At 43.4% G+C, this 26427-nt stretch overlaps 1 protein-coding gene across 1 annotated transcript in view; it reads left to right on the top strand.

Annotated features, from left to right (window-relative positions):
- The first annotated feature begins 6802 nt into the window (after window positions 1-6802).
- LOC144769760 (uncharacterized) overlaps window positions 6803-26427 on the top strand; it is a 58558-nt gene continuing 38933 nt past the window's right edge. Inside the window, exons 1-2 of the mRNA XM_078653939.1 lie at window positions 6803-6830; window positions 7374-7706. Of these exons, the coding sequence (XP_078510065.1) occupies window positions 6803-6830; window positions 7374-7706 (361 nt within the window). The remainder of the gene's footprint in view (window positions 6831-7373; window positions 7707-26427) is intronic.

Genomic DNA, 26427 nt, shown 5'->3' with positions numbered 1-26427 from the left:
ATGGTATAGTTGAATTCCTGAAGAGGTCCCCCTCCGACGCCCCAAAAATTGCTGGAGCACATGTCCCCGTATTAATGTTTGCGGACGATACGCTTATACTATCGCGTACTCCAAGTGGCCTCCAAAAAGCGGTAAATGCATTTGGTGAGTTCTGTGACACTCGTGGTCTAGAACTGAATACTAGCAAGACAAAGTTCATGTGTATGAACCATCACACAGTGTTTAAAGGTGTTATTACTTTCAAAGGTATCCCCCTTGAGCAGGTAGACGCTTTTACCTACCTTGGAATAACATTACAGGGAAACTTGAAATGGAAGTCACACATAGACACAGCTGTATTGAAGTTCAGACAATTAGCGGGAGCACTATCATTAAAACACAGAGCTTCTCTCACCAAGCCAGTAAATTGTGCCTTGGAGATATACAATATGAAAGTCTTACGTGCCAGCCTTTATGGTTCAGAGTTATGGGGCTTTAGTGACCTGGCACACCTGACTACCGCAGAGAATAAGTTTCTTCGCGGGCTGGTAGGGGTACCACAAAGTACGCCAACCGTCCCTCTAAAACTAGATCTTGGTCGGAAAAATATTGCAGATATAGCGAGGTTGCGTCCATTACTGTATTGGAGACGTTTAATGGTGACTCCAGAGCTAGCACACTATGCTCTAGCATTCTCTGACATTGTATCACTTGATTGTTTTCATAAAATTTCCTGGTTGAAAGATCTAAGGGGGGTATTGCAACAACTAAACCTAGATCATTTATGGTGTAATACTGATGTCTCTAGATTCCCCCCAAAGGCAAGACTGAAACAAATGTACTGGGAGATGGTGAACCTAAGAACTTTTTCTACTGGATCTATTACTTCACTGACGAGGCGCTTCCTGGACTTAAAACTGGCTCCCTCGTATGAAGCGTATTGGGATTTGATTGAGAAGCCCTACGACAGGAAGCTGTACTTCCAATTCAGAGTTGGAACTCTCCCAGTAAACATGTTCAAAAAGCAATGGTCTATAGCCTGGGATGAACATTGCTACCATTGCATGGACAAAGTTGAGCATGTTCCCCACGTATTGTTTTGCTGTCCCTTATATTCCAAGCCGCGCCACAAATGGATTAGACCTGTTTGCCTTAATCTGGGGACTCGAAATCAAGCTACAGCCCTTAGAATTCTGGAAACCGACTGTTCCCCACAGTATGCAATTGCTGTTGCAAAGTTCTTAGCCTGGGCCTGGGTGATTCGAACACGCACCCTACTAGGAAAAACTACTTGAGGTATCCAGGTTATTATGTTTATATTGCCTTGACTGGAGAGTACGAGTCAGGGCGGTTCTTAAAAATGTTATTAATAGTAAATGCATTCGACGGAAGTTTTTTGTTTAATACTTATTTTACAAATTCTGTGTATTAGACTTAGTATTTATTGTATAGTGTTAGGTGGAAATGCTTTTATGACTGAAGTCGAATAAAGCTTTAAGAATGAGCCTCCCATGTTCATCTTAATGTCTAGATCTAGAAAGACCGCCTGGTCCTTGCTGATTGAGTGGGTGAATCAAAGGTGTTGGTCTTTTGTGTTTATCCACTCAACAAAGGCTTTTGCAGTGTCCTCCGTTCCATGCCATACGATAAAAACATCATCTATAAACCTTTTCCAGGATTTTAGATTAGCTGCAAATGGGTTGTTTATGTTGAAGACGTGGTCTTCCACAAACTGGTGTACATATAAGCAGGCCAAGCTGGGGGCAAATGTGCTGTCCATTGATGTACCAGTAATCTGATGGTACAGTACAACTTCAAATTCGAAAAAAAATCCGTAAATGCTTTCTCTGCACAATCAATAATGAAGTGTTGCGGTGTGAGGAAATTCCATTCCATATTCAACAGGATCTGTTCCACCACTTGTAGTGTGTGTCTTTGAGGGATGCTCGTGTAAAGAGCCTCAATATCCATAGTGATGAAGAGGTCTTCTGGGGCATCAATTTCCAAATCACTGAGGAGACAGAGTACATCTTTAGTGTCTCGTAGGTAAGATAGAGATTTTTGTACGATAGGTTTAAGAAACCAATCGCAAAATTGCGACAATGGTTCAAGAATTCATCCGATGCCAGACACAAACGGTCTTCCGGGTTGGGGTATTTTTCCTTTATGGATTTTCGGCAGGCTGTAAAGTTTTGGTTTTCCTGGTGAGTCGCCCATTAGAAAATCTGCCTCCTGCTTCCTAATCCAGTCATTACATAAAGCCTCATCCACCATGCCTTTGATCTTTCTGGAGAGGCGGAGTGTGGGGTCGCTGCTATATTTCTCGTACCTGATGTTATCTGCAAGCAGACGGTTGCATTCCTCCTGATACATTGATTTATTCATCAGGACTATTGCGCACCCCTTGTCAGCAGGCTTTATTGTAAGATAATGGTTACTTTTTAGTTTTTCCAAAGCTAACTGTTCATTCTTTGTGAGATTCTGAAAGCCTTTTTCTTCTCTGAAGTTGATCTCCTGTATGTCTCTGAGTACTGCCTGTTCAAATGCTAATAAATGACAGGGTATAGTCTGGGTGGGTGGTACAAATGTAGATCTTTTCTTGAGGCCAGTGTTGGTCGGTTCCCTCTGGTTGTCAGTATCATCCCCAAAGAAATGTCGAAATTTTATCTTCCTGAAAAATTGCCCCAGTTCGATGTGTAGCAGGAAAGGGTCATTGGTAGGGGTTGGAACAAATCCTAAACCTTTTAATAGGACCGTTTCTTCGTCCTTGGTGAGGGTGTAGTTACTCAAATTTACAATATTGGTTACTGCCGACTGGTCAACGGTCCGTCCTCTCTCCCTCTGCTCCTTGTTCCCATGGCTACTGGATTTTTTGGAGAGGCGGAGTGTGGGGTCGCTGCTATATTTCTCGTAGCTGATGTTATCTGCAAGCGGACCGTTGCATTCCTCCTGATACATTGATTTATTCATCAGGACTATTGCGCCCCCCTTGTCAGCAGGCTTTATTGTAAGATCATGGTTACTTTTTAGTTTTTCCAAAGCTAACTGTTCATTCTTTGTGAGATTCTGAAAGCCTTTTTCTTCTCTGAAGTTGATCTCCTGTATGTCTCTGAGTACTGCCTGTTCAAATGCTAATATATGACAGGGTATAGTCTGGGTGGGTGGTACAAATGTAGATCTTTTCTTGAGGCCAGTGTTGGGCGGTTCCCTCTTGTTGTCAGTATCATCCCCAAAGAAATGTCGAAGTTTTATCTTCCTGAAAAATTGCGCCAGTTCGGTGTGTAGCAGGAAAGGGTCATTGGTAGGGGTTGGAACAAATCCTAAACCTTTTAATAGGACCGTTTCTTTGTCCTTGGTGAGGGTGTAGTTACTCAAATTTACAATATTGGTTACTGCCGACTGGTCGACCGTCCGTCCTCTCTCCCTCTGCTCCTTGTTCCCATGGCTACCGGAGTTTGATCCTCCCACTGGACCCTGGCGTTCCGTCTTCTTTGTCTTTCTCTTCCCCTGCCTCGGCCACTGTATTAAAAAGGATGTGGGCCCTGGGCGATGCCAAATGCAGGCGGGAAAAAAGGTTGTTGCCATAAACCCATCTGGGGCATTGGGGGGTGTACCATTTGTTGATTATAATGTTGTTTCCATACCCCTTGGTAGCTGTTAGAGCTATCTTCAACCACTGCTGCTTCCGTCTGTGCTTCTATCATCGCCAGAACTAAAAGTCCAGTTTTGTAGTGTCGCTCTGAAGCGCTGTTGCTTCCTCATGGATTGTGGCTGGACTGGTTTGTCATAATGTTCATCAGTCATATACGGATATACAGTATCTCTGCTGAATTTTTGTACGTCCTTCTTCAGTTTATTTAATTTCGATTGGGTAAGATAGTCTTGGTATTCTGTGTGGTCTTTATTGATTTCTTCAAGTTTTTTCTTGAAAACAGTTATCTGTACCATAGTTTTTAATCTATTCTTACTCTGTTGAATTTAGACTAGGAGTGCATCTGGCGGTGTTAATAATAAGGACTAGCCAGTCCTTTGTGGACTTCCAAGCAATCCTTGCGGAACTCTTTGATGTTAAGGAACAATCTAGGCTCATTGGTGACTATGAGGCCTCTTGGTGCGCTGTTCTTCCGTAGATATTCAGTCATGAAAGCTCCATGTAGAGCCGTCCGAATTTGTTCTTTTTTCTTGGCAGATAGGGCTTCCCATTTGTCGGTGTTCTTGACAGTGTGGGCTACCACTGTCTCTGCCAGTAGAGATGGTGTTCTTAAAATCTCAGCGTAATTCTCCTCATTAAATGCCAGCTCAGTGTCCATTTTTGCAATGTGACACTGTACACACCTTTAAAAGAATTGGTGTGTGTGTTTTACTGAATATATGTATCTCGAGGTTCGAGATACAATCGGACAAATGTATCCCAGGTATTTCAGTGCATTCTGTACCAAGAGTTGGTATAACCCCAATGGTATTGTTCCCACAGCAAAAAGCTGTACTTAATATGTGACCACGGCAGCCCAGAATGTGTCTGGACAGGGGGAACCAGAGGCACGGGGTACCAGGAGCAAGCAGACTCCAACAATAATGTTATAAAACAATAGAGCTGCTCCCAGTGCTAAGGAACTAAGTGCAATTATTTCAAATTTGTGAGTGCTGGCATCTCACAAAAAGTGAAGGACTTGTCTCACACACCACCTGGTGTCATGCTTCATCATTGACCAGTCCTCGCCACTGTTCCCTGTAGGCAGCGTTCGCACCTTCCCTGACGTCAGCGTGCACCACCTAGCGTGGAGCGCGCACACAGGATGTCGCTAGAGAGTCGCACCGCCCGCCGCTTTTAAAAAGCGAGCGGGCGATCATGAGGCACTTTTCTGTGTGGTGGCGGTGGCGGCGGAGCGGGCGTGAGGGGTTCAGGTAAGGAGGCGGGGGGCTGGTGGCGATTGTGGCGCTTGCGGCTGTGTCGGAGCGTGGCAGACTGTGGCCTTTTGTTTAAATATTGCTGATAATCAGAGCCCCTTCACGGGCTCCGATTTACAGCAATACTTAAACAAAATGCCACAGTCTGCCCCGCGCTTTACTAACAAAAGCGTAGACACTTTCCAAACACAGCGTGTACTCGGCTTTTCCGGTTCCTGACTAGAACTATACAATTACAAAGTATGTTTTTTGTCTTCTCTCCTTTTTCTCCTCATTCTTGGAAATATCACAGTCTAGTTCTGGACCAAAGGGGTCCCCTGCCCTTTGCTCCTTTGATAGGGTAAGCAAGACAAACACATTGTCCTTAATTTTGTGCACAGATGTATGACTTCACCATTTGTGCGCTTCTATAGCCTGTTACATTTATTGTTTCTTTACTATAGGCTTGTTTGTGCAGTTATTTCTTTATATTTGTTTTTCAACATATTATTTCAATGTCTCATTTCAGGCTTTAGACATCAAAGCCAACAACTCTGTGGAGTGTGTAAGACCACCCCACCTTGTGGATTTCCTCATACCATAGTGCGGTGAGAGTGGAGCCCCTACATATAGGTCCTGATGAATGCCAAGGACCCAAATGGGCCACTAGGCAGAAACATGGTGACCCTTTGACTTCGGGGTGAGGATCATCATTTCCTCTACACACCGACCACAATTTTAAGGTACCATACAGATGCCGGCCATATTAAATTTAATGTGACATCTGTAATGGACTTTTAACTCACTTTTCTTTTCCTTCTGGGTCCCCACTTAGTTTAGAAGTGCATCCCTGTCGTCAGGTGTATGCCCGCCCTCTACCAAACCAAGTTTTTAGAGGGCGAGGACTGGTCAATGATGAAGCATGACACCAGGTGGTGTGTGAGACCAGTCCTTCACATTTTGTGAGATGCCAGAACTCACAAATTTGAAATAATTGCACTTAGTTCCTTAGCACTGGGAGCAGCTCTATTGTGTTATAACATTTTTGTTGGAGGCTGCTTGCTCCTGGTACCCCGTGCATCTGGTTCCCTCAGTCCAGACACATTCTGGGCTACCGTGGTCACATATTAAGTACAGATTTTTGCTGTGGGAACAAAACCATTGGGGTTATACCAACTATTGGTACAAAATTTACTAAAATACCTTGGATACATTTGTCCGATTTTACCTCGAACCTCGAGATACATATATTCAGTAAAACAGACACACCAATTCTTTTAAAGGTGTGTACAGTGTCACAATGCAAAAATGGACACTGAGCTGGCATTTAATGAGGAGAATTACACTGAGATTTTAAGAACACCATCATTACTGGCAGAGACAGTGGTAGCCCACACTGTCCAGAACACCGACGAATGGGAAGCCCTATCTGCCAAGAAAAAAGAACAAATTCGGACAGCTTTACATGGAGCTTTCATGACCGAATATCTACGGAAGAACAGCGCACCAAGAGGCCTCATAGTCACCAATGAGCCCAGATTGTTCCATAACATCAAAGAGTTCAGCATCAATTGGTCAAGGATTGCTTGGAAGTGCACAAAGGACTGGCTAGTCCTTATTATTAACACCGCCAGGGAACTGGCTGATGCACTCCTAGTCGAAATCCAACAGAGTGAGAATAGATTAAAAACTATGGTACAGATAACTGTTTTCAAGACAAAACTTGAAGAAATCAATAAAGACAACACAGAATACCAAGACTATCTTACCCAATCGAAATTAAATAAGCTGAAGAAGGACGTACAAAAATTCAGCAGAGATACTGTATATCCGTAAACGACTGATGAACATTATGACAAATTAGTCCAGCCACAATCCATGAGGAAACAACAGCGCTTCAGAGCGGCACCACAAAACTGGACTTTTAGTTCTGGCAATGATAGAATCACAGACGGAAGCAGCAGGTGTGAAGATAGCTCTAACAGATACCAAGGGGGACGGAAACAACATTATAATCAACAAATGGTACACCCCCCAATGCCTCAGATGGGTTTCTGGCAACAACCTTTTTTCCCGCCTGCGTTTGGCATCGCCCAGAGCCCACAACCTTTTTTATACCGTGGCGCGGGCAGGGGAAGAGGAAGACTTAGAAGACGGAACCCCAGGGTCAATTGGGAGGATCAAACTCCGGTAGCCATGGGAACAAGGAGCAGAGGGAGAGGGGACAGACCGTCGACCAGTCGGCAGTAACCAATATTTTACATTTGAGTAACTATACCCTCACCAAAGACAAAGAAACGGTCCTATCAAAAGGTTTAAGATTTGTTCCAACCCCTACCAATGACCCTTTAATGCTACACACCAAACTGGCGCAATTTTTCAGGAAGATAAAACTTCAAAATTTCTTTGGGGTGATACTGACACCCAGAGGTAACCGACCAACACTAGCCTCAAGAAAATATCTATATTTGTACCACCAATCCAGACTATACACTGTCATATATTAGAATTTGAAGAGGCAGTACTCAGAGATATACAGGAGATCAACTTCAGAGAAGAAAAAGGCTTTCAGAATCTCACAAAGAATGAACGGTTAGCTTTGGAAAAACTAAAAAGGAACCATGATCTTACAAAAAAGCCTGCTGACAAGGGGGACGCAATAGTCCTGATGAATAAATCAATGTATCAGGAAGAATGCAACCGTCTGCTTGCAGATAACATCAGCTACGAGAAATATAGCAGCGACCCCACACCCCGCCTCTCCAGAAAGATCAAAGGCATGGTGGATGAGGCTTTATGTAATGACTGGATTACGAACCAGGAGGCAGATTCTCTGACGGGTGACTCACCAAGAATACCAAAATTTGACAGCCTGCTGCAAATCCATAAAGGAAAAATACCCCCAGCTGGAATACCGATTGTGTCTGGCATCGGATCAATTCTTGAACCATTGTTGCAATTTTGTGATTGGTTTCTTAAACCTATCGTACAAAAATATCGATCATACCTACGAGACACTAAAGATGTACTCTGTCTTCTCAGAGATTTGGAAATTGATGCCTCAGAAGACCTCTTCATCACTATGGATATTTAGGCTCTTCATACGAGCATCCCTCAAAGACGCACACTACAAGTGGTGGAACAGATCCCTTTGAATATGGAATGGAATTTCCTCACACCGCAACACTTCATTGTGGATTGTGCAGAGATAGCACTTACAGAATTTTTTTCGAATTTGAAGATGTACTGTACCATCAGATTACTGATACATCAATGGGCAGCACATTTGCCCCCAGCTTGGCCTGCTTATATGTACAATTTAATTTCCACAAAAAGACCTAGACCCACAGGCACTAACTGATTTCTATACTTAATGGTGTACCGTATGTCGCAAAACATTACAACTGAACTCTCCTCTTTTAATTAATGGGGTAGGGGGAACATCCACATTGTGCCATGTTTTTAAAAAATTGCCCGATCAAACTCAGACAAAGTAAAAAAGTGTGTGAGAGCGAGATGGCGCCTCACGGGCGCACCACCAACGGGAACCTGGCAGGTACTCACCAGGATTGCCCTGATCTCATCATTGGCACCATCAAGCTCAAAAACAAAACAAATGTGTCCAATAAACAAACAAGAATTGTGTTTGTGAATACGTGCAGTGTAAATAGACAACAAATATGTCGTCAAAACAACATAAATACACAAACAACACGGATATCACATTTTATTCTTTCTCCTTCGTGTTGGTTGTGGGTTCTTAAAAAAGTGAGTGTGGCTACTACTTATCCAACCATACTCCACTTGCCGACATGTTTCATTGTCACGCAAATTTTGGGCAATTTCTTCAGGGCGTTACGTATTTTAAGCCATTACATTGGACATACATCGTCTTCACAACTGTGAAAATAAAAAACACACAACACTCATACAGTTGGCCACCTGCCTTTTGGAATTAATACACATTTGGCATGTCCCAATTGCACATAACTCCATTGTATTTACCCTCAATCAGCCATCCTGTCTCGTACCAGCTGAGAGGACGAAACCCTCGTGTATTTCTAGAATAACTCCAAATGTGAGTCACCTTTCCTCCCCTTTGGTTATTTTCACTGCAGGGGATTGAAATGCACCATCATTACATACATATTCAAAGGAAGTTTAGCTGGCAAAGGAATGTAACCATCGTAGTAGGAAACGAGATAACATGCAAATAATGTTAAAAAGTAAGATATTCTCGGAAATGTGGAAATGAGAAACATAGAATATGTATGTAATCATGGTGCATTTCAATCCCCTGTTTACACACTAGATGGATTGACTTACAACGCGTTTAATCTAATGACTTGTGCTACACTCATGAGAAATGGAGCAGCCATCACAGTTAATTCTGCCTGGTAGACTGGGCTGGGAAGACTGTGCCTGCCTACCCACCAAAGTTTAATGTAGAGCCCATGTGTACTGTTGGAAACCTTTGACTTGTATACGGTGTGAATGGTATTATGGAGTCCTAGAGGACCAAATTATATTGCAGTTTTGATCGCATTATTGCCACATTTATTTATTTATTTATTTAAAACTTATAATGCGCGACAGCTACCCGCAATGGGTTTCCCGGCGCAAGGGATAGACTAGAGTAGAAAAATGGACAACACTACAGCGTTATTGACAGCTTAGGACAGCAAGAGACTATTAAAAAAGTAAAGTTTTCAGTTTTTTGCGGAAGCAAAGCAAGTTTGTCTCAGTTTTCAGAGCAGCAGGCAGAGCATTCCAGGATTTGGGGCCTAGATGGGAGAAAGATCTTCCCCCCATCTTCACAAGTTTGAATCTAGGAATGACAAAATCACAATTAGCCGAAGATCTTAGTGTACGGCTAGGTCTATATGATGGAACAAGACTCTGAAGATACAGTGGGGCTGAGCCCTGCTTAATTTAAAAAAGGTAGCATAAGGCTTTAAATTTGATGCGACTCGAAACCTTGAGCCAATGTAAATCTCGAAGGGCCTGGGTGGCCGAAGATCTCCTCGGGATATTACACAGAAGACGGCCCGATGAGTTTTGCACAACCTGTAGTTTATTTATGGTCGCAACATCGGCACCAAGGTAGAGGACGTTACCATAGTCCAGGCGAGATGTTACTAACGCCTGGACAACGCTTCTCCTGGTGGCATGAGGTAACATCCAAAGAATTTTCTGGAGCCATCTCAGGGTGGTAAAACAGATGGCAGCCACCTTGGTTGCCTGTTGTCTCATAGAAAGCTTGTCATCTATGAGGAATCCAAGGTTGCGTACCACAGAGACCGGTTGAGGAAGGGGACCCATAGCACAAGGCCAGTGTTGCGGGCCCCAAAGATCTTTATGTTTCCCCAAAATAACGATCTTGGTCTTGTCACCGTTTAGCTTGAGGAGATGCCTCTGCATCTTCTCAGCCACTAGTGACAATCCGGTTTTTAGACCAGACACATTGTTGGCTTCAGTGCTGGAGAGGGAAAAGACAATTTGCGTGTCATTGGCGTATGAAAAAATAGTCAGCCCAACGTCCTCCGCGATGGAAGCAAGAGGTTTGATGTAAATATTAAATAATAAAGGGCTGAGAATGGACCCCTGAGGGACGCCATACGCGGAGGGACAAATCGCAGATGTAGCTTTCGCAGAAAAGACCTGGAAAAGCCGCTCACTTAAAAAGGAGGCAAACCAGGCCAGTGCAGGGCCATCTATTCCCAGGGACCGGAGAGAGTTCAATAAGATGGTATCGAACGGTATCGAACGCCACGCTCAAGTCCAAAAGGATGAGGGCAGAAGTTTCTCCGCGATCGATACCGTGTCGTAACCTCTCCGTTACCCCAAGTAGTGCAGTCTCGGTAGAATGGTGAGCGCGAAAGCCGGACTGAGAGGGGTGTAGAAAGCCCTGATTTTCTACGAGATGAGTAAGCTGCGTGTTCACATGCCTCTCCAGCACTTTAGATAGAATAGGCAACAAGGATATGGGTCTGAAGTTAGCAAGGTTTGACATGTCCGCCCCAGCCTTTTTCAGAAGAGGGACCACCATCGCGTGCTTCCAGTCCTGTGGCACATGAGACTCATTTAAGGAGGCCTTATTATGTCACTATTTTTAACATTTTATGAAATATTGTTCACTCTTTGAGCGAAATAGTCACCCCTTTCAATGCCTGGTTACAACAAATAGAAGATGCAAGCTGAAATGATAACTTTTGCAAAATGTTTGGCGTAACGTTGCAACCCTGTGTGTAGTTTGAGCTAGTAACATTTTTTGCTAACCATTTGTAGATCATGTTGGATTTTGTGGCTAGGGCCACTAAGTCACATCAATGTAGAAAACACTGCAGCTGGTCAAGTGCATGTTTCTAGGGGGTCTTTTAATACTTTGCCATGTTCTCCAGGAAGACCAGTCGATGTCACAGTCAGTGTCTGCAGGAAAGGTAGAGTGTTTCTTCTGGAAATTTACTGTTCTGTATGTATTCACTCAGCCACAGGATTAGGAAAGTGAAGGTGAGGAGACGTCGGACTACACTGTAGAGAACGGTACCATGAACCTCTTTTGTAGATATGACCTTTCCTCCACCCAGCTGAAGATCATGGCAGGTCATCCATCATGATGCCAGGCTCCCTTCCAGAGGCTACAATAGTGACTGTATCTCTGTGCATTGACTGTCAACTCATAATGTCATCAGTTTCACCTTAGGATTCTTTGTTTATAATTTTACATTGGATGCATGTTTTTACTTCTGGCTCCTGCCTGGTCAACAAACCCACCACGAACAATAATAGTTTTGTGTGGATGGGTACATTGCTTAAAGAGTGCTTGGCAAGAAAGCCTGGCAAGCTCTATTTCGAAGAAAGAGAGATAAGACGTAGCCAGCTCCATTGTGAAGATACAGAGGAGTTTTAGCGACATGTTGAGTATAGTGAGATATATTTTTCCTCTTCTGCCACGTTGCCACTTTGATTGAGCTATGTTTGTGTCTACCAAATTGGATCCTTGCTCAGTCACAATTTGCACTTGAAGATTTGGGGCCAGATGAGCAAAAATAGGAATAATGATAACCTAATTGTGGTTTTCTGCAAATCACAATTAGGAAATTGTTGTTTGAAATGTATGAAACTCGTTGGAGTTTCATTAGAAATGATTATTGCGTAGCAAATAGAGCTACCTCATATATACTAATGAAGTAGGTTGCAACAGGGATGGTGTCCTCCTGGGGTCAGTAGACCCCCATGTCTATATCCTAATTCCAGCAAGCTTCCATAATAACAATCGTAATATGCTTGGTGATGCCACAGCAGCATATTAATGAGCCTCTCTCAATTTGTGAGCCCAGCCCATTGGGAATACCAGCCCTCCCATGGATGGTGGCCTGCTGGCAGCCGCGGTGCGTCCATTGGGGCGTAGGGGCGTAGCCCCACTAAGCCCCACTAAGCCTGGTGGACGCACCTGTGGCTGCGACAACTCAGAGTCAGAGCATCTAAAATGAAGCGCAGCACAGCGCTTCGGAATCGGGATAGACACGATGTTATCGGGAGTGCGCAGGGGGTGGGGCTGGCCTGGTAACCTGGGTAACAACATTCATAACAACAAACACCTGCGACTCGAGTTGGAAATTGCGCATGAGGCATTCAGGGCAGAAACTTGCCCGCGCATGCGCGTTACTGTCAATTGAATTGACCAGCAGGGACCGAAGAAGGGGCCCAGGGGGGGTGCGTCTTTAACCCGTTGATTGAGAAGGCGCCGCGCCAGGGCGAGGAGTCTGTGTGCCCCCCTAGCCAATCCTGGCTCTTATGCAGCGCCAGGATTGGCTGGTCCACCGCGCTGAAGGACAGGCAATCCACTATTGGATGCCGCGCGTCGTGGGTGGTGGCACACTGGCTCAGGCCGCGCACTATAATCATGGCCAATCACTGTGACTTCAGCATGTGAAGCCATTCAGTGATTGGCCATGGCCATTCCGATTCGGGGAGACGGGGACGTGCGCGGTGCGCGCCGGGACGTTTGCTCTTAAGTTGCAAGTGGGGGCGGGGGCTCTCTCTGTCTCATCGCGACTCGCCATGTGAGCAGCGTAGAGAGAGACTGAGAGAGAGACATTGTGCAATTATTTGAGTCGACAGAACGGAGAGAATCGTCAATCGTCGTCTCGTCATTCATCAATCCATCGAGTCCGAGTCGCCGGCGGGCTGACTGACTTCGAAAAAAGTAGGTGACGGTGTGCAGCCAGGTCGCACTTGGGCGGAGCAGGCCAGGCAGGCCTGTGAAAAGCTGGTTGGCTCGTCACGTCACTGAGAAATGTGTAGAATTGCTTTTCAATAGTTTTCACTCACATGCTGTTACTCTGGTGAGTGTACGAACTGAGTGGACATACTTTGCCAACCAGTAATCAAACCACGTCAAACCTAGACTGACAGGCTAGTATTTGCACATCGCGCCGATCACCCCAAACACAGAATACTGGGATCTTCGCTGAGGAGGCAGTTCACCTCAGCCCCCCTCCCCGAGTAACCCGCAGAGAAGTCCACTACATCCTCATCAGGGTCATTTTGGGGGCCACCTGTCGCGTCCCTCCGCTTTTGCCCAAGCCTGGTCAAGCCCTGCCCAACCCTTCACGTGAGGTCAATCCCATGCCACTTTAGAACCATAGTGGGCACGACAGTCCCATGAACACCCCTAATTAAGCAGGCACGATCACGATGCCACCAAGCCGCTCTTGCTCGCACCTAAAGTCATGCGCCCCTGCTTATAGCCCGCACAACGCAACCTTGCCTAGTATCCCCATCTCCGGACAGAAAGGTCTCCAAAATCCGCACCCCCACCCCCATCGCCCCGTAGGTCTCGATCCCCACCCGCCCTGTCCTTGCAGGTTCCATGGCTCCAGGCTCAACAAGATCATTTTCCCGTACCACCAATACGGCCATACAAGATGTACATAGAAGTGTCAGGGCCCACCCAGCTCATGTCAGCCTACCCTTTCCCTTCTACAGCTTCTGTCCTATGCCCTCAAAACCCCCGTCAGTGCCCTTACCACGTACCACCCACTGGGGCGGAGTAGATTCCCGTGCAGGAAAGTTGTATCCGGGGAAAACAAAACCTTATTTATGTGTATTAGGTCTTTGAATATAGACTAGAATTGGACACATTACGAGGCAGATAAAATGAGAAGACAATGTTCTTGTGACGGCAATGTCAGCAGCAGACAGGATCATCATGCCCCATTTTATTTATTTTGTTCTCACCAGGAGGCGGAGCATAAAAGAAATGGATGTAAGGGACGTCGAAACGCAAGTTAAAGAAACTTGCATCTTGCATCTTAATGTGTGTGCATTTGGAATTCCTCATTCAAATGGATGATTTTCAGGAATTTTCAAATGTTTCCAGAAGTCACAGAAGTCTGTTCCAGAACCTACAAGTCGTATTTTTCCAGGCACACTTCTGGCAAACTTTTGTGAAGTTTATGCACTTATGAGAAACATACACATACAATTTACCCTTGCTCTTTTGAGTAACTGTACACTTACATTTTGTGAACAGCCAAAGGTGCTAAAGTTACTCAAAAGAGTAAATGACATGTGTAAATTACTCCAAAGTGTAAGTTACGTTTGTGATTAGGCTCTTCAGTATTTAAATTGCTTCGGTCGTTCGATTTGGTTGAGTACATTTACTCTCAGATTTTGGAATAGCTAAAAAGTGACTAACTAACTCAAAAGTGCAATTTACTCAAATTCTAAGTTCCCTTTGTGAATAAGGCCCTTTGTGTCCAAGAAATGTGATGAAAAATGATAGTCATTGGTAAAGTTTATAGGCACCAATTAGCATATTTTACATTTAAAACATTGCAGTGCTGTTCAGTTATCCTTTCAAAAAAGCAGAATTTTGCGAGGCGCTTTGACAAAATGCAAATTGGTTTTTCGAAACCCTTCTGAAGTGGCTAAAGATGTTTTGTTTATTCTTCGCACAGCAACCCTGAGTATTCCTTTGTGTCAGGATCAAACAAAGACTGGTGCCTATATAATGCCAGGTGCCACAATCGAAGAATAATGCAGAAACAATTTTTTGAATTAGTTGACGGAGAGTACTCCAGCAGCAAAATATCATTTTGCCTGCAGTACAGAACATCCTTCCAGCGCTCCTAGCCCCGCCTCCCCCAACAGCCTGAAGCCTTGTGGTCTAGGACAGTGTTTCCCAAACTGTGGTCCGCGGACCCCCAGGGGTCCGTGACACATTCCCAGGGGGTCGGTAGGCAACAGTTTTAAAAGCACAAAAACATTTCTTGTATAATTAACAGCTTTCCAGCAACAATAAAAGTGTCAAGAGAATGCCAGTGATTAATTAGTGGAGTAGTGTGGCTCACTGGTTAGAGGCAGCAGGCCTGAGAGCAGAAGTCAGCCCGGGACCAGGGTTCAATTCCCGACGCGGCAGGGTCGTGGACCTTGGTCAGCGGACTCGATAATTCTCACTTCGGTGCTTACTCTAATCAGGGGTTCCACTCGGCAACTCTGGGCATTAGCTTGCCTAATCTCCACAACGGCCCCACCAATTCCGGGGATGCCTGGCTCCACCTTGGGGACTCCCAGCAAGGGACCATCCCACAGGGAAAGCCAGGACGGGTTCCCCAGAGTTATACAGCGCCGGGACGCCCCGTTGCTGGGGCAGCTGTGCGCTTTACAAGTATACTACATTTACATTTAATGTACCTGCTGGAGAGCATGAGAGTTTTGTTCAGTGGCAGCTTTGATTTAACTAATGTAGCACAGAGGGTTAATGTGCCTACTGCAAAGAACGTGTAACATTGAGAGACAGCTCTCTCACAGGGCGGCACGTGGCCTCTGTCTGTCTCCCCGGAAAGGTCATTGGCATCTTGCATTATAAAGGAGCCAGAGGCATTCAGCTAATCAATGGCCGGCCTGGTGAAAGCCTGCTGTGCAGCCTATTTTTCATGCAGAAGTGCCAGGATGGGATAAGCTGTGTTAGAGCTGAAACATTTAGACAATATTAACCTTACACGGATGTTAAAATGTCCCTAGATAATAACGTAGAGCATGTTTAACAAAAACAAACTGTAGGAATATGTGCATGTTTTAAATGTGTAAAAACTAATGTGCAGTTTATGGTTCAGCAGAAAGCTCCCATTTTCATAGTGCTTACATGACTAGGTGTCATGTTTTCTTTCTTCCTCCTACTTGCTCTACCTTCTCATTCCCATTAATAAAAAAATGCCTTTTAAAACTACTGATTTAGTCTAGTATTTAACTGTAGAAGGTGTCATTGTCAGAAAATGTGCTGTTTCTTTCTTTCCCCACACCATATGATGTCATCATAATAAATCAAGTCACCATGCTATGTACTATAATACATAAAACGTTTAGTAAAATTAAGGCTTATTGAAGAAAATGTTTCTCATGATCTAACCAGGACATTGAGAACAGAAAATGTTTAATTTATTAGACTAGTGTATTGAAAAGTGGGACATTGAACAAATATGTTTTGTGCTTTCTATATTGTACGTGTTCCTAGTTAGAAAGTTAATGCATTCTATGCACACCTACCCTGCTTTGCCCTTTAGTACCTTTGTGTGCTTTCGTGAATTACTGTAAGCTACTGCTGGAGAATTGTCTTGTTTTCCTTAACATTCATGAGGAGACGTTATTTCTTTATGCTAAATCACAGCTACTGCTGTGATTAATTTCCTTTTAACTTGGATTAACGGTTACTACTGCAACTGTTGGGGTACTCGACTGAGTTGCCAGAACTGCTCTTAATGAGAGATGTGCTTTCCATTGTGCTGAACCCTTGTACTTTTCCAAAAGGAACTCTTTAGGGTTTTGATGCTAGGCTAGGTTAGTCCTTTCAGATTAAGATAGGACTATTTCCTGTATGCAGTGCACTGTTATTTTCCTTGCTGCTTCTAAATACATTTTTCTTGATATTTCTGTAACTGGATATATTTGATTAAAAGACAAAAACTGTTGCTAATCTGTTAATGAGATATAAAACTATACCAAACCTATCATCATTGAGTCACCTCTAAACTGCTGGAAATTGATGAATTTTGATTTGTGCTCCATTCTAACACCATGGCAAAGATCTGTCGACCGAGAGACAGAGTTGGTGCAGAATTGAATACCTCTGCCATAAGTTAAGGGTTGAACAGTTTATACATTTCCCTTACTAATATAGTGGAGTGTAAATGGCTCTGTCTGCAGCTGCCATTAGGTAGATGGCAGGGGGTAGTGCATGAAGACTGCATATCCTTTCCCCCCCTATGCTCCCTCGGTCCCTCCGATTCCTTTTGTCTCTTGAAATTTCCCTGTTTCTCTTCCCTCCATCCTTCCTGCTTTTCTCTGTTCCTCTTTTCCTTGCTTGATTTGTTTCTAATTATTTTCACATTGACGGCTCTATCTATACCATTCAATCTCTGACGTTGCTCCTCTCTGGCTGTGTAAGCTCGAGGAACCATGGAAAAGTTCAACATTAATTCAGTGATTAGTAACAGGAAAAACGTTTCTGGTAGCAATTACTGTTTTAATCGTATGTACGAATTTTTAATCACCAGGCATGCTTTACTTTTAATTACTAAATTGGTAATTTCATTGGTATCACTTCTCAGGAATGCAAAGAGATGGGGCTGCGCCAGCTCCTCTGTAAACGTGCAGCTAACACAGTCAGAAACATGGCTGCATTTCATAGTCAGGCAGATGTTGTGCTTCTTAGCATCTTACATGCCTATCAAAGTTCTGAACCGAAGACTCAAGGTTCGAGGGGGCCACACTTGATATGGTGGCAGTACTGAATTGCAGAGATGGGTGCATGAACGTTAGAGATTCCACTTGAAGTGTGGTTCACTTACAGTGGGGCCTGCTAACTGACAACCCACTGGAATTATGTGACTGTGCGGCCGCAGCAATGGTAGCATATTTATAGATTTGCTCCATTTGCCTCATAATCCATCATCTGTTACATAATCGGCAGAGTTTGACCAAGAAATATTTGTTTCTAGGTAAAACAGTTCCAAAGTTACTAAAAACGCATCTGCACGTGATTCCTCGCAGTGGTAGGACTTTTGCGCGGTCACCTTTCTGTTGTTTATTGTTATATTTGGGAATTGAACAGTATTACTGAGGTGCACCCAATGCCCAGACAGTGTTAAGAAGTGTAAAAGTACAAAATAATGAAGTAAATCTATTAAAAATTGTGCAGCAAACCCGCAAAACTATCCTTTTCTTTATATTATTGCACGGCACCTTATATGTTGTACTTTGATTATTGACAGGTTTATCAGCAAACAACAAGAGGACCCCAACCTCCTTTGCTGCTCTCTCACCCGACCCCGGCTACAACCCAGCAAACACCAGTGTTAAAGGTAAGGAAACTGATGCTATATATTTTTTTACATGGGAGTTAGGGCTATGTATCTGGTCACTCTCCAGGCCCTCAAGCAGTGTCTCTCTCAGTGCCTCCAGCAACCACTATGGCACAGAGAGGCAGGAGGCAGTACGGCTGTATTTTAGCAGTCATTTTGTGGGAAGGGGAGCTGTTGGAGATGTATTTGTATTTGTACTGAAATTTCATATTATTGCACTGCATCTTATACTTTGTACTTTGATTATTGACAGGTTTCTTTAAAATATATATATATATTGGTAAGGCCAGCAACACACCATCATGAATACAGTACAAGAGCTGATTGCAAGGTCATTCCAGTCACGGCCACTTGAACAAAAACTACAGATAAAGCAATTAGGACCTCATCAGCCTGAAATAAACCTACAGCAAACTTCCCAGGACAGAGGAAACATGTCAAAAAGTACATTCTCAAATGCCTGGTACAAAAAGCTGATTGGCTTACAGGGTGCCCTATAAAAAAATTCTCTGTTCTGCTTCCCCTGCTTGCTGTTTGGCGGTGACTTTTCTTGGACACGGCAAGGCTTAGTTGACCTGAAGCACATCTCCGAAAAAATAAAGAAGCATGCGCTCACAGGAAATCATCTGGAAAACCTGACAAGACTGGGAATGTTGGGGGAAGACGCACCAATTGAGCAGCAGATAAATGATGCATATCGTAAATCCATTCAAAAACACAATGAAGCTGTTGATAAGAACAGACAAAATCTATCCAAGATCATTGATTGCATTCGTTTCTGTGGTGCTTTCGAACTGGCATTGCGAGGCCATGACGAATCAGAAACTTCCTCAAAACCTGGGTCTTCCTAGGCCTAGTGGATTTAATGTCAACCATAGACCAGGATTTGGAAACACATTTAGCACGTGCTACAGTCTTTAAGGGCACCTCTAATACAATACAAAATGAACTCCTTGACTGTATGCTCGAAATTATAAGAAGCCATATCGTGCAAGAGTTGCGAAACACAGACTTTGTGGCTATTCAGGCTGATGACACCACTGATGTGGCCACTAAAACACAGTCCGTGTTAGTGTTTCAGTACCTTGACAGTGACAGAAACGTGGTGGAGAGGTTCTATGGCTTCACGCATTTAAGAGACTCTAGTGCAGCAACCATCACTGAAGCTATACTGTGTCAACTGGACTTAATTTTTCCGGACCTGCCTCCAAAACAAAAACTTATCGCACAAAGCTATGATGGTGCGTCCGTAGTGAGTGGAAGCCTTAGTTGAGTACAGAAAAGAATTCGAGATGTGTACCCTAATGCTCATTTTGTGCACTGTTACACCCACCAACTCAATCTTATTATGCAACAGGCTGTATCAAAGATCAGAGAGACACGAGTTTTCTTTCAGGATATCAGAGGCATAGCAGCATTCTTCACACGTTCCCCCAAAAGAACAGAAGCCCTTCATGAGATTGTGGACAAAAGCGTACCAAGGGGATCCTCAACTCGTTGGAACTTTCACATTCGTACAGTCAGCTTAATCTTTGAACAGAGGGAGGGCCTTGAGAAATGTTTTGTCGCCATATCATGCAGAGAAGACTTTGATCGCACAAGTCAGAATGAAGCCCATGGCTTTCTTAGAACACTACAAGAGATAGAGTTTCAGTTCTTACTGTTTTTATTTCATGACATAATGAGTCATGTTGATGTGTTATACGATCAGTTGCAAAGAAAAGACACAGATACTGTCTCTGTGAAAGCCAATACATCTGCATTTGTACAAAAGATTATGAAAGTGAGAGATGGGGTTGACGATTTAGAGAGCAAACTGCCGGAGCAGTCTATTTTTGCAAACCGCAGACAAAACATCACCTCTCTGGTTCGAATTGGAAAGGAGATATGTGACATTGTAATTGTGCAGGCACAAGAACGTTTTTCATTCACAAAACATTTGGTGAGTGCCACTTTATTGCAAAGTAAAGAGTTTGCACAATATGAAGAATCCTTCCCTGACCGTGCTCTGAATCAGGCTGTGGAAGCATATCCTATGCTCAAAAAAGAGCAGCTGAGAACTGAGTTGACTGTACTCTACGGAATGCCTGTGTACCGGAAGGCCACAAGCGCCTTGACTTTGCTGAGTTTAATTCATAAACTGCATATGGAAAACTCACTTACAGGGACAGTGACTTTACTAAAAATTGTGATTACGACTCCAATGACAACAGTAGAAGCTGAGCGATGTTTTTTAGCCTTAAAGCGCATAAAGACATTCCTCAGGAACACCATGCTAGAGGAAAGACTAAATGCTTTGTCGATGCTATCTGTAGAGAGCAAGCTAGTCCAAAAGATACCGGACTTCAACATGAAAGTAATTGACAAGTTTGCTACACTGAAAGACAGACGTACCGATTTCATTTACAAAAAGTGAATGCTGCTACTTGTTGGTTGAATACAAAAAATTCTGATTGAGGTAAGAAATGCATTATTGTCTCTGTTTTTAAAAGTTTTGTAGTGTTTGTTCTATTTGGAGACTACACTGATTTGCTCACCTTTGTTCACTGGCTGGAGCTTTCTCCCGCAGGTTGAACGATTCGTTGCTTGTGTTGCCTATCAAACCTTTCCCCTTGACAACTTGCGAAAACCTTGATACCATATAGTGCTCATAATCGTATCCTTCTGTTGCACAGGGGTACAACCTATGTTAACCTGCCATTTGTCTACTAGAACCAAGACTGAAAGCTGTGTAGGTTGTATATACAAGTGTGTTCATACTCTCTGTAGTATAGATAAGAATAGAGTGTAACATCTATCTTCCTTTACAGCCTGCCTATTCTTCAAGAATTCACGAAGAGGTTATGTTTGGGGTACTTGCGTGGACATATGTGAAGTGTGTGTATAAAGCTCAGCTCAACCAGAATCACGGTAACAGTGCGTTGCGCTGCCTCTTTTATATTCAGTATATTGTAAGACTTTCATGTGACCTTTATGACCACTCTCGCCTGGCAGATTATTCTTTGAACGTATAACCTACAGAAGAATATGCACTCCTCTTACTCCTCTCTGGGAATAGAGTGGTAAGCCATACATACCTTATCATTGTATATACTGACATTGTGTTGGACCATAGTGCTCATAATCTTATCCTTCTGTTGCACAGGGGTACAACCTATGTTAACCTGCCATTTGTCTACTAGAACCAAGACTGAAAGCTGTGTAGGTTGTATGTACAAGTGTGTTCATACTCTCTCTGGTATAGATAAGAATAGAGTGTAACATCTTCCTTTACAGCCTGCCAGTGCCTATTCTTCAAGAATTCACGAAGAGTTCCCTTGCTCAAGATCTGTTTTTCTTCCCCCGCCTTTCCTTGTTTTGTTTCCCTGTTTTCCCCTTGCGTGCCATTCGTTACTCTAGAGTCTAATAGAGTCGGAAGGCATTGAGGGAAGACTGTGGACTTTTCTTCAAGTTCCTGACGCTCCTGCGGAACGAGCCTGGCAACCATTACACTGCTGTGCAACTTCTTCTACTCTTAGAGCTGAGATTTCCATGAAAGTCTTATAGTCTGAATTCAGCACCTGAGCATAATAGGACGGAATGTATGAAGCTCTGTGGTTATACTGAATAGGCATCTCCCTATGTTATGCCATCTATTAATGTAATAACTGCACTTTCACAATTGCTTTATTAACCTTCCTGCTTTCTCAAATTTGCTTGAAAATGCACGATTTTTCTTCTTTTTTTCCAAAATGTTCGTGGGGGTAACCCCCCCAAATCCCCCTTTTGGGGTTCGGGCTCGCTCGTTGCGCTCGCTCGCTACGGTGCTGTATGCAAAACACTTTCCGCCCCACCACTTTAAAATGTCACCCACCGCCCCTGCCTGCTGGGCTCAGCAGACCACCATGTCTGGGACTGCTTTTTAATAAAGCAGCTTTTTTTTCTTTAACGCAGCCCGTTTTCTTGAAAGAAAAATGGGAAGCATTAAAAAAAAATCAAACTTTTCAGTTTCATTTTTTAAGGGCAGGCAGTGGTCTCTAGGACCATTGCCTGCTCTTAAAAAATATTTTACCATCCCCTTCCCCTTTGCGAGTGGTTTACCACCTGCTTGAGGTAGGTGGTAAACTGTAAAAGTTTTGCAGCCGCAAATGCGGCTGCAAAACATTAGTACTTAACATATGGACTCGCTATTAAGAAGGGATGTCCTTCCTAATAGCGAGAGTCACAAATGCTATTTTGCGAGTCAGTAACTTGCAAAATAGCATTTGTACATGCTATTCCCCTTTTTTGCAGCCTCCAAAGGGAGGATCTCCCATTTGCGACCGCAAAAAAGGGTAGTACATCTGGCCCTAGCTTCTTAGAGACATATAGATCAGACTTTCATATAGATTAGAGCATAACATGGATTCATACATAGCCTGGTGAGTACTTTTATAGCGGCAGATCTTTGAACATTGCTTTTTTAGGTATCTGTAGCAATCTGACCACTCTACCAGGACTCTTTGGTCATGAATAAAATTAATTTTGGTTCTTAATGGAGATCTTCATCTTTGAATCACCAGCAAAGGAAAATGTTATAACTGTGCCTTTTGTATGTTTCATCAAAGCAAGAAAGCCTTCCTGAGTTGTAGTTTCTTTAGCAAAGTATTTTTACATTCTTATTCTAGATATGTCCCATATGGGCTGTGGGGATTTGCTCGTGCATTAAGCTATCACATTATGCTGGTCTCAAAGTGCACTGAAGATGAAGGTACTCTTTGGTTGCTTTGATGGTACTCAGTGTGCTCACTCAATTTCATATTCTCTTTGAAATGTCATACAAAGCCTTAGTTGGAATCCACACAGCCAAAGTTTCCTGTCTGGAGTTCATTCCTTCTTTGTAAGCTTTTGGTAGGCCGTGTGCCCCAACTTGGTTAATCCTTTTCTATTTCACATAACTTGATCATCATGGCATCAATTCCATTCCTTCGCCTTTGTAAAATATTGTGGTTTTCAAATCTTCTCACCCTAGAATCTGCTTCTGTAATCCTTCATGATACGTCTACTCATAATCAACTTCCATTTGAATCAGTCTATATTCAGCTTGGTGCTCTAAAGTGTGAATGAGTTCTTCTATTTTATTGTACACATTCCATATCATGAATGGGAATTGTAAGTTACCATCTACATCCCTAGAGACCACCAGTACACGTCAAGGTCTAGTATGTAAGTAGCAAAAAAAGAGAAAAATTAAACTAATTTTTGACAAAACTTTTGTGAGCATCAATGAAGGTCCCCTTAATTTGTAAATGGACTCTCAGATGAGTGTGGTAGTCATATCGTCAATTAAGGTGGCAACCGTCAGCCACTGTTTAGTTGTTGATGACCACAAGAAGCTACTGTGAGCTCCTAAGGCACCATCAGGCTTCCATATGTGTGTTTATCCAGGTCATGGCCCTTTCATAGTTGCATTTATAAGGACTATCTGGGAACAGTTATATGCTAGTTTAGGCCTAGTTGTAAAATTGTGGTGCCAGTTTAGGAAATCAAAAATATTTGTTTGGTCATGCAACCTTTGGACGCATGTCTGGGTGTCATTTAATAGTAAGTAGGGCTAGCGGTTGCCACTCAAGCTGAAAACTAAACCTTTGCAATATGAACTATTAGCAGCTTTTTTTTGCTGACCATTTGAATTTTGTGACTAATATCTCAAACTCATATTTATGCAGAAAAGATTGCAGCTGGTCAATTGCATGTTTCTAGGTGGTCTTTTATACTTGGCGATATTCTCCAGGAAGACCAGTTGATGTCACAGTACGTGTCTGCGGTAAATGTCCTTGGGCCACATTATCAAGAAAGGGCGATACATTATCGCCGCTTTTATCAGCAGGATACATTATCGCTGCTTTTATCGGCAGGAAACTGCAGCTAAAACGGCGATAATGGGCTTGATAATATGCCCTTGTGAATTCCCAAAGAAGCCCAGGTTCTGGTGTTAACCTGGGCTTCTATGGGAATTCACAAGGGCATATTATCAATCGCATTATCGCCGCTTTAGCGGCAGTTTCCTGCCGATAAAAGCAGCGATAATGTATCGCCCTTTCTTGATAATATGGCCCGTGTTTTTTCAGTCATGCTCTACTCTTCTGTGTGTGTTCTCTCAACCACAGGATTAAGAAAGGAATGGTTATAAGACATCTAGCAACACTGTCAAGAACTGTACCATGAACGCTTTTTTAGGCATGAACCTTTCTTAACCCACTGGAGATCATGGCAGCTCATGCGTTCAAACTGTGCAGAGCACCCTTCACAATGCCAGGCTCCCTGCCAGAGGCTACAATAGTGCCTGTATCCCTGTGCATTGACTGTAAACTCAGAATGTCACCTGTTTCACTTTAAGATCCTTTTTATGTATTTACATTGAGGTTTTGCATCCACCACCAACAATAATAGTTTTGTGTGGATGGGTGCATTGCTTATTGAGTGCTTGGCAAGAAAGCCTGGCACGCTCCCTGTCACAGAAAGACAGATAAGACGTAGCCAGCTCAATTGTGTAGATGCCAGGTAACCTGTAGCGACATGTTGAGATGGGTGATGCTTTTTTCCTCTTCTGCCACGTTGCTGCTTTGAATGAGCCATGTTTGCATCTACCAGAATGAATCCTGACTCAGTCACAATTTGCACATGACGACTTGAGGCTATATGTACAAAAATAGGCATAGTGATTACCTAATTGCGATTTTTTTGTAAATTGTAATTATGAAATTGCTATTTCTAATGTATGAAATCCTATTGAGTGTCATTAGTGATTCACAAAGATCTCTATCTCATCAATACTAATGAGATAGGTGGCAATTTGTGATCACCTCGGATTCGTTGCAATCATAGGGATGGTGGCCGGCTGGGGTCAGCAGACCACCATGTTTGTGATTGATTTTAAATAAAGCAATCTTTTTTTTTTAAACACTGTACGTTTTCGTTAGACGAAAACTGAATATGTTTAAAAAGAAAAAAATGAAACTTTGAAGTTTAATTTTTTAAAAGCAGGCATTGGTGCTTTAGACCACTGACTGCTCTTAAAAAATATTTTTCCAACGATTTTCAAAGAGGGTGCAGTCCCTTGGGGACCCCTTCCCATTTGAAAATGGGTTACCACTAACTTTGAGTCAGCGCTAAATTACAAATGTTTTGCAACCGCATTTAGGGCCCGATGTAGGTCGGTCGGTAACGGCCGAAAATCGATATTTTCGGCCGTTACCGACCGGTATCAATCCCTCGGGATGTAGGAGTCCAAAAACCGCCCGAATCGGTAAAAATACCGAATCGGAAAAGTTACCCTTTCGGTAGATTACCGAATCGGAAATTACACCGATTCGGCAAATATATACCGAATCGGTAACAAAACCGAATCTGTAAAAAATACGGAATCGGAAAATATCACCGAACCGGTGTAATACCGAATCGGAAAACACAGAATCGGGAAAAATAAACCGATTCGGTACAGATATCGAATCGGTAAAATTACTGATTCGGTATAAAACCGAATCTGTGTGAAAAACTTAAGATTGAGATGTAGGAAAGCTCTGAAATACCGAATAAGCGTCAAAATCGGTATTTAAGATTCAGTTTTTACCATAGATTGGAATCAGGTGGTAACCAGGTGCAACCTATAAAAAAGGACCCAAAATGCATTTCTGCTTGCACCATGGCAGCTTTTTATGTCATAGCAAGACGGCTACGGCTACAGCAGGATGGAGAGAGGGAATGGCTGAGAGAGGAGCAGGTGTATAGACAGCGGATCACCCTGTTCATGCAGACAGATGCAGAGATCCTACAGAGGTACAGGCTGGACCCAGAGACCATCTTAGAGCTCATAAGGGACCTCCAACCCCTGTTGCAGCACCCCACCCCAAGGGCACACGCAATCCCAGTGCACGTGCAGGTGCTATGCAGCCTACACCTGCTGGCGTCTGGCAGCTATCAAAGTGCAGTAGCTTCGGTAGGAGGGGTGAGCCAGAGCTGCCTGTCACGGTTCTTCCACAAGTTCCTTGATGCCATGATTGACAGGATGGACCAATACATTTCCTTCCCTGCAACCCATGCAGAACTGGTACAGACAAAAGCAGACTTCTACCAGATGGCAAGATTTCCCCACATCATTGGCTGCATAGATGGCACACACATTCCGATTTGTCCCCCTGCTGCCACAGAATATGTATACCGCAATCGGAAGTCA

The sequence above is a fragment of the Lissotriton helveticus genome, chromosome 7 (genome assembly GCF_964261635.1).
Source record: "Lissotriton helveticus chromosome 7, aLisHel1.1, whole genome shotgun sequence".
Taxonomy (NCBI): Eukaryota; Metazoa; Chordata; class Amphibia; order Caudata; family Salamandridae; genus Lissotriton; species Lissotriton helveticus.
The sequence above is the reverse complement of the archived record's forward strand: the minus strand, read 5'-3'. Positions and strand labels throughout refer to the sequence as shown.